The sequence below is a fragment of the Microplitis mediator genome, chromosome 4 (assembly GCF_029852145.1).
Source record: "Microplitis mediator isolate UGA2020A chromosome 4, iyMicMedi2.1, whole genome shotgun sequence".
Classification (NCBI taxonomy): domain Eukaryota; kingdom Metazoa; phylum Arthropoda; class Insecta; order Hymenoptera; family Braconidae; genus Microplitis; species Microplitis mediator.
Window position 1 is genome coordinate 5,932,564 of NC_079972.1, and position 9,125 is coordinate 5,941,688.

Sequence of the window (9,125 nt, forward strand, 5' to 3'; positions counted from 1 at the left end):
AGATTACCATCAATATTGCATAAATTTAGCTGCTGATTTCTTTATATAATCTATATTATTATTAATAATGCTGTACACTAATCATTGAAAATAAAAAAATCATACATAAATAAATTTAAAAAAGAACTTTTACTTTAATTTTTTATTCATCTTTTAAATTTTACAAAAAATAATCTCCCACAATTTAGAAATTAACTTTTTTAAACGATATATTTTCATTATTTAAAGCAATCAATATATTTCATATTATAAGATTATTATAAAATTTCTCTTGAATCCCATTGAGAATTTTTAATCGGAATGAATTGATTTTAATCGGGAATAAAAAAAATCATATGCTCAATACTGAAAATAATTAATATTAATAATAACATACAATTAATCATTAATATTTTGTTCTCATATATTTCTTTATTTATCAATATTGGGCTTAATTTTATAACATTTTTGGACAATATTAAGGGAAGGCCGGGCAAAACGGGGTACCCCCAAAATTTGATAGAAAAAAATTTTTTTTCTAAATGACTTTTGTAAATATAATTGAGTATTATTTTGAATTTTTTTCGTTAAACTTTTTCAAAAATCAAGTGTCAGTCGAAAAATGTTAATGATTTTCGTTTTATGATAAAAACTATTAAAATTTTTTTTTTCTTTTTTTGTATCAAATAATCATGTAAAATATCATTTTTCTTTATGTAAATTACTTACAAAAAAATTAATTTAATGAAATTCATTTAAAATCCAGAAAATTTTTTTTATCTTTTTTAGAGGGTACGCCATTTTGCCCGCAAAAATTAAATTGTTTTGTTTCAACGGCAACTAAAAATTTTTCTATTTACTTTGATTATCATTAAAAAAAACGATTTAGCGTATTTAACCCTTGAAAACTTAGTATTACTTTAGGTACCCCGTTTTGCCTGGCCCTCTCCTATTTAAAAGCTATAACTAAATGTACTTTACTTTTTTATTTAAATAAACTTTAGTCGTACTCCAATATTATCATAAGTAATTTTACAATATTGAATAGGGTTTTCTGCCTGAAGCATTGTGGATACCTCCAAGCAGTATGGGCACGACGCTCATACTGACATACTCACCCGCCATGACTATCGTGAATGTAACCATTCCCGTAATGGTCAAATCATCTATATAAACAATTTTTAAACGAATAAAAAAATCCTTGCTATACCATACAGTATGGTGGAATCGACCATACAGAATAGTAGTATCCGCGAAAAATTTCTTTCTGTGTGGTTACCTTCTATGTTCTAATGAAAAATAATTAGATAAAATTTATACCTAATTCTTTTTCTTTAGTTTAATGAAAATTTTCCATTAATACTACTTTCATTTTAATAAGGAATCATAAACTTTAGATTTAATTTCGCAGTGACCGAATGATCTAAGACATCAAGACTTTATTCACTCTTCTGCACCTTCACAGTTTCGTTTTCTGTGAATGCGGCTTCAAAACCAATAAGCATTTTCACTAACAATATAATTTTTTATAAGTTCAGGTATATAAGTTTTAGAGGATGTAAGAATTAAAGTAAAAAATACTTTTTTTTTTTGTGCACTGATACCTAATTAATTACCTATTAATTATTATCTTAAGTAGATACAGTGTGAAAATTAAGTCCAAAAAAAAAAATAAAATAACAAGATAGATAAAAAACAGATAAAAATTGAAAGGTTAATTTAAGAGACAGCAAAGAAGAATTTTCTGTCGCATCTACAACACCATACTGAAGGTCGACAAGCAGCTAAATGTTGGAGAAAGGCTCCATGGAGGCGCCATCGCCAAAGCAACTAAATGTCCACTGGCGCCACTTACTTTAGATCCGCGTGTTTACAACTTCCACTTCTTATTCTATTCTATACAACATGAGAAGTGATCTTATACCATGCATGTAGATCCAATATAAATGTATACATGTTTTAACATTTGTTTTATTCATTTTCTCCATTAAATTTAATCTAAATCAATAGTCATATTCTTATAGATGTACATCCAAATGATTAAATCAGTAAATAAAATATATAAATAAACAAAACAACAATCATTTGAATTTTAATTATAAATGAACAACTTCGTGTAATGAAGCAATGATTCAAACAGGTTTTTCTGAAGAACTTGAGGAGTTGGAAAAATTAGCGCGAATAAGAAAATTATATTTATCAGATTACTCACAATTAAAACGAAATTTTAATCTATCTCACATCGTTCATACAACATTACACTTATCACAATTTGTAAGTAAATGTTTTATTAACCTCATTAAAATTAATTTTTTTTCTTTTATAAAAATATTAATTTTACGTTTTATTATTTTATTGTATTAAATCGTATATATGTATCATTATTATTGAACTTAATGATTGAAAATTAGAACAAGTTTATTTATGTAAAAAGAAAAAAAAAGTAAATGAAAAAAATACTATAACGAGGACAATTGTATCAGATTACATAATTTAATTGTGTGTCGTCTTGTATTTCTCTATATATATTACATATATCTATATATAATAAACACGCGCGAATGGTATCACGTTTGAGGATATGAGCACATTGCGTGAGTGCAATAAAAATCAGGTCTTTTAAATTTATCAAAGAAATTCTCTTGTGAAATTTACTGCGATACTATTCTTATTGTTTTTTAATTCGATTTCTATTTAACTCTATTTCATTTTACTCTATAACCCTAGTTATTTTGTAAAATATTATCAATACTACATCAAAAAAATATTTTAATAAAAATTACTCTGCAATTAAGAGTAATCTTGACATGATATATTTTTGCTTTTTTGTTTCTAAATATTAGCCACTTAAAAAATAAAATCAAAATTAAAGCCAAAAATTACTATTATTAGTAATTATCAGATTCAAGTTTTTAATTGATTATAATGAAACAGAAAAGATTCAGATTGCAATTTTCATAAGGATTCCTATTCTTCAACTCCCACATAAGACAAATGACATAATAGGTATTTTGGAATAAATCATTTTTTTAAAATCCAATGTTCTAGTGAGTCAACTTTATATTAAATCAAAAATTTATATAACACATGTGTGTAAGTATTTATGTTTACTTACATGATAAACATTGTCATTGTAAGTGGAGATTTGTTTTTAACTAGAGTAGAACTCTATTGAAATTCCATGTTGAAGAGTAAGCCCTTTTATTGTTTTTAATAAATAGTTGTACATATAGTTTTTTTAGGGTGCTTTTCAATCGCTTGCTCTTCATTTTTATAAGCAGAGCTCAAGTTAAGAAATAAAAAAAAAACAAATGATATTATTTGGTAACTTGTATACTGTAAAAATTTTCGGAATGAACGAAGACTGGATGAATTTTATATATTCACTCCCTCTTGGAGTTGCCCCTCGAGTGGGCGCCATTTTTGCTTTGGCTCAAAAAAGTCAAGTGCGTCGATTGCATGGAAGCTCGGAAAAGTAGTTTGTCGCTCAGGGACGGAACAAGTGTATAATAGCTAGTCTGAAATTTGAGAGAGATATAAATGAAGAGGACCTTTTTTAGGGTAATAATGCGCGGCTGTTTTACAATTTTATCTTGAAGCAGCCTGTTCTCTAGTATAGGGAACTGGTACCACGGCAGGGCTCTCGAAGCCCACTTCGTCCAGAGTCTCTTTATTCCCTATGAGATGGAAGGTGTTAGGCCCACAGAGTTATGGACTCGTGGTGGTTGTGGTTAGACATCACAGATCAATGGGGTCAGATATACCCAAAAAGGTGAAGGAACAGCTCCCGTAAAAAGGGGTGAGAATTCGAAAATTATTAATCACCATAGTTAGCTCCGTTACATCAATCAATCAGTATCTTTCAAAGCGAAAATCATTCCGAAGGGGAGTTTTCCGCGGAGTGGATGACTTTTTATTTATTTAATTGTCTTGAAGTGAAATTCACTTTGAGGGGGACTGTTGTAAAATCCCTAAAATATAAAAGCCATAAAAAATCTGTGAAGTCAAACTATTCGTAACGTCATTAGCTAAGAGCTCAAAACAGCACAAAAATATACTCAATTGACAAAGTAATGTACATTAAAATATCATATAAAAAGCGATACGTGCGCCATGTACATTAGGTAGTATTATTTATAAAAAAAGAACTCTGCAAAGTAAAATCGTAGTAAAAACTCGCGGATTAGATTACTAATACATAGCGAGGTGAGTTTTTTTGTGTTTTGACGTTTATGTTAAATGCGGAAATAATTACATGCTCCCTTTATATTTATTCACGCAAATTAATTTTTTAAAATTATAAGCAGTTGACAATGAAAACTTTCACGCTTATTAAGTTAAATAGATTTTTCATTTTCCATCATTAATATAGTTTCACTTAGTCATAAAAACTCCAGACCGGAGTAAATGCGGAATAAAATAAAATTCGCGCCACTCCGAAATCGTTACGCTAAAAAAAAAGGCCCTCTTCACTCCGCATGGAAGTGATATATTTTTTTAACTCCGGAGCTTCGAGGGACAGAGTGAATTCGGATTGAAATAAAATACGTATTCACTCCTGACTTTGTACAGTGTAAAACATGCATTGGTTCGATTTTACTGACATTTTCTATTCTTTCCTATTTCTTTTTTTGTCTCATCAATCAGGTGTCCAACAATCACTCTGAATTGCAATGGAATAGATAAAAATTAATAGCGTAGTTATTTGAGGAATAAATAATTAAATAAGTTAAATTAATTATTTTTAATTAATCAAAAAAATTATTTAATTTGTCGTAGATGGTAATAACACTAAGCGAAATATTTCACCACATTTACCATGAAGTTCATAGACGTTTAAAAGAAAGAAATCCTGCTCTACCGAGTCTTGACGGTGATCGTGATATTTTATTAATTATCAATATACCATTCAATATGATTGTGAGTTTAGGTCTGAGTTTCATGTGGTTATTTGCTAAAAAGTTAAAAAAAAAAAATGAAATTGTAAGTTAACTTACAGTCAACTTGAATAACTTTGGCCGCTTAGAGTTACATTGTCGTCCGAAAAATAAGTTAACTAATTTTTCTTTTAAACATAAGCAACAGACGGCTTAGAATAAAAAAAAATACCTAATTTTAGAGTAAAAAAAGCATAAATATATTTTTAAGGAATGGTTAAAATAATCGTCAACGGACCAAAGTGGCTGAGGTTGACTGTACTATTGGTATATTAATTAAATAAATTATAATTTGCTTAATTATTTTTTTTTTATTTCTTCAAGTCTTTCGGTGGTTGTGCCATTGGTACCATTTTGTCAATAGTCACATCAATTGTCGTAATGAGACAAGCTCAAGTACAAATAAATCTTGCAGGAGTTAATATTGCTGATGTTATTAGCCATCCAATATTTATTCATGACTTTGTTATTTGTGTTTTATCTATTTTCAATCTTGCTTTAAATCAAATTCAATTTTGGCTCATATATGATTATTTACATTGGGTTTGTTTAATTATACATCTACTGTTTGACTTTCTAATTAATTAATTAATATCGATGTGTATTTTATAAATAAGTTCAATTAAATCAAATCAATAGGAGCATCACCAAAAAAAATTAGTAAGTACTAATTTAGAAATGAATCAAATTAACGAACGAAGTTCCACATCAAGAGACCCGCAAACTTCACAAATAATATCAGTAACATTAAGAAACGAGGATCCTGTAAGTTATACAAATTTTACTGTAAATAAATCGGGGAATTCTTTGAAAAAAAACGTTACTTTTAGTGACATCTAACGTTTAACTGATTCATTATATGTTTAGATAAAACAGATTATCATTTTCTTTATTATTAAACTCGCCCGATAATCTAAAAATTATATATATATATATTAGGGTGATCCAAAAAATAACAAATTTTTTTTTTTTCTCGCAAACAGGTTCAAAAGTTTTATATAGATAAAAAAAGACGCCTGTGAAAATTAGAGCTCTTAATATTAACATTAAGAGGTTCCTCATCGCACTATTCTATTTTCCATAAGAATAACATGGAAAAAATTTTTTTTACGTCTTCTGATTTTTATAAGTAGCTAACGATGCGTCATAGAAATAATTGGCAGGCATGTTTTTGTAGGAAATTGAATGCTCTACAAAAAAAGATTCTTATCAATTCTTGAGGAATCTATTTGTTCAAAAGTTATTTGAGGTTGAAGTCAAATTCATATTAAATTTTGAGATTTTCTTACTTTTCCGGCGAAACTATCAGACCTATTACAAAATATCATTGAACCTTTTTTGTAGACAATTTTATTCCCTAGAAGTTATTTTGAATAAAGTTTTTTCGAATTCCGCATTGTTTTCTAGTTATTTTTATTTTAATGTTAAAATCGATCATAAGACTATTTTTTTTATGAGCATGTCATTAAAATTAAAATAACTAGAAAACAATGCGGAATTCGAAAAAACTTTATTCAAAATAACTTCTAGGGAATAAAATTGTCTACAAAAAAGGTCCAATGATATTTTGTAATAGGTCTGATAGTTTCGCCGGAAAAGTAAGAAAATCTCAAAATTTAATATGAATTTGACTTCAACCTCAAATAACTTTTGAACAAATAGATTCCTCAAGAATTGATAAGAATCTTTTTTTGTAGAGCATTCAATTTCCTACTAAAACATGCCTGCCAATTATTTCTATGACGCATCGTTAGCTACTTATAAAAATCAGAAGACGTAAAAAAAATTTTTTCCATGTTATTCTTATGGAAAATAGAATAGTGCGATGAGGAACCTCTTTATGTTAATATTAAGAGCTCTAATTTTCACAGGCGTCTTTTTTTATCTATATAAAACTTTTGAACCTGTTTGCGAGAAAAAAAAAAAATTTGTTATTTTTTGGATCACCCTAATATATATATATATATATATATTTATGTATGTCACAATTATTAATTATCTTTAATTATAATTTTAATTTAGATGAATATAGAAAACAACCGTATAAATTTATTCTGCTGTTGTATTGATTATTGGAACTATTTAACACGAACGAAACGAAAAAATCGAGTCAATTATGAATTCCAAGTTGTTTATATAATGTAAAAATAAAATGATTTAATTTAAAATTTGAATGTTGAAAAAAATTTGATATTTATTTATAAATTTTTTTTTTCATCTTCGTTTATGTGTTGTTACAAATAAATAAAAAATTTTCGATCGTAAAGCACTTCCTAATGCTTCGCATTATGAGCCGTGCAAATAATGTATGAATAATATTGTTAATATATGTAATGCCGTCATAATAAATAAATATATTCTATGATGTCATATGTAAGACACAGCAAATTGAGTTTATGTCATAGACATTTATCTTTCACTTAACAAAAACAATTATTTTATCATAGTTATCTTATTCTGAAAATAATATGACGTTTTATACAGGATTTTTATTTATAGGTATTACGTTATAATTTATAAATTAATCATTTTATTACTCATTGATACATTTTTGTTTTTTTATTATAAATTATATCTTTTAATCATAATTTATTTATCTCAAAATACTTCTGTCTGCTATCAGTGATTGTAAAATAAAGTATTAATAAATTGATGATCACAAAAATAATTCAAAAGTCGTTAAATATAAGTTGTTACAAAAATGTGTTCATATTAGAGTATGTAATAAGCTCCTAAAACCAGTTTCTTACGATATTTTTGGAATTGTAAGGGATTGTCATTTAAAATATTCTGGATTACTTAGCGAAAAGGAAAAGAAAAATGTTGATTACGTAGAACCGAAGATATTTGAGTTCATACTCTCTAAAAATGAATCAGTGAAATTTATTTCGAAGTGAAATGAATATTCACTGAGAACCAGCATAAGTATACCACTGGTTGAATTAGTGGTATACTTATAGCTGTAGAAATAGTGACTATCCACTGATTCGCAGTGAATTTTACTAATTCATTTCTAGAGGGTACGGAAAAAAACAGTTCTGTAAAAAAAACAGAAAAATCTGTGAAATTTACCGAAGTTTCTCTGTATACAATTTATAAATTGACTTATGCAATATTTACAGAACGAAATATCTTATTTTTACATTCTGAATTCTGTCAACCTAAATTTGTAATTTTTACTCTTATTACTTTTAGTACCTTTATTTGCTTTTATTACCTAATTACTTTTATTCGTGAAAATTTATACAAATAACATATTTTATCTGTAAATGTTACAGATAATATAATCGGTAGATTTTAGCGACTTTTTTCTGTAATTTTTACAATACTGTTTTTTTTCGTGCAGGGACTATTATATAACTTGTATCTTCATATACAAAAATTTTTTATAATCAACTTTTGTTTAATAATACACTTATCCAAAAAATTAAAGGAACAAAAAAATTTTATAAATTTTTTAGTGATTTTTGGAAGGCTGTATTTTTGGGAAAAATATTCATATCGAAAAAATTAAAAAAGCAAATTGAAGCTTGAAATCTCTAGTTTAAAGATCTTCCAGCAAAATATTTTTTCGAGCCACGGTTTTTGCGAAATCATAAGAAAAAAGTCGAGACAAAATTTTTCGAAATTTTTTGGTTTTGTTTTTTAGGTCTACGAGGCCGGGAAAAATTTTCCGAAAAACGAAAAAAAAAACTGAATAAAACGTTAAAAAAAAAAAGTAAAAAAATTCTTGTTTTATCTCGTTTTTCGGAAAATTTGTTTTTTTGTGTCTTTACCTTATATTTACTGAATAATTAACGCAAAAAGAAAGAAAATCCAAAAAAAATTGATTTTTTCATTTTGGTAATGATTATACAAATTAAGGAACAAAACTTCTTCGTTTGATTGTTTTGTAAAACTTTGAGCAATCGGCCCGGACAAACGGTTCAATGGATCAATCTGAAAATTTCCAAGGTTTTTGAGGGTACATTTAGCTGTAAAATTACCTGGCAACATTATTTTTTTTATCAATATTTGCAGAGTAGCGATGAGTTGACTAAAAAATCAGAAAATGGCCATTTTTCAAATGGATATCAAGGATAAAAAAAATTTTTTTTTTTTTAAAATCGAAAATGGAGCTTGTAGGGAATTTATTCAAGTTTCTTGAACTGCCCTTTAAATTACTGTGCGGCCAATATTTACTGAGATATCGATAGTCAAAGACAAAAA

At 27.0% G+C, this 9,125-nt stretch overlaps 1 protein-coding gene across 1 annotated transcript; it reads left to right on the forward strand.

Moving 5' to 3' along the window:
* Positions 1 to 2,031: 2,031 nt before the first annotated feature.
* On the forward strand, positions 2,032 to 7,295 carry LOC130666557 (uncharacterized). Its single transcript, XM_057467674.1, has 5 exons — positions 2,032 to 2,253; positions 4,759 to 4,962; positions 5,241 to 5,459; positions 5,556 to 5,681; positions 6,939 to 7,295. The coding sequence occupies exons 1-5, from the start codon at positions 2,107 to 2,109 to the stop codon at positions 7,059 to 7,061; spliced, it is 819 nt and encodes a 272-aa protein (XP_057323657.1). The 5' UTR covers positions 2,032 to 2,106; the 3' UTR covers positions 7,062 to 7,295.
* Positions 7,296 to 9,125: the final 1,830 nt, after the last annotated feature.

Excerpts from the sequence above, each read along its gene's own strand:
- LOC130666557 (XM_057467674.1), top strand. The coding sequence starts at position 2,107 with ATGATTCAAACAGGTTTTTCTGAAGAACTTGAGGAGTTGGAAAAATTA. Across the intron at positions 2,254-4,758 it reads CATTACACTTATCACAATTT|ATGGTAATAACACTAAGCGA; the intron begins GTAAGTAAATGT and ends AATTTGTCGTAG. Across the intron at positions 5,682-6,938 it reads CATTAAGAAACGAGGATCCT|ATGAATATAGAAAACAACCG; the intron begins GTAAGTTATACA and ends ATTTTAATTTAG.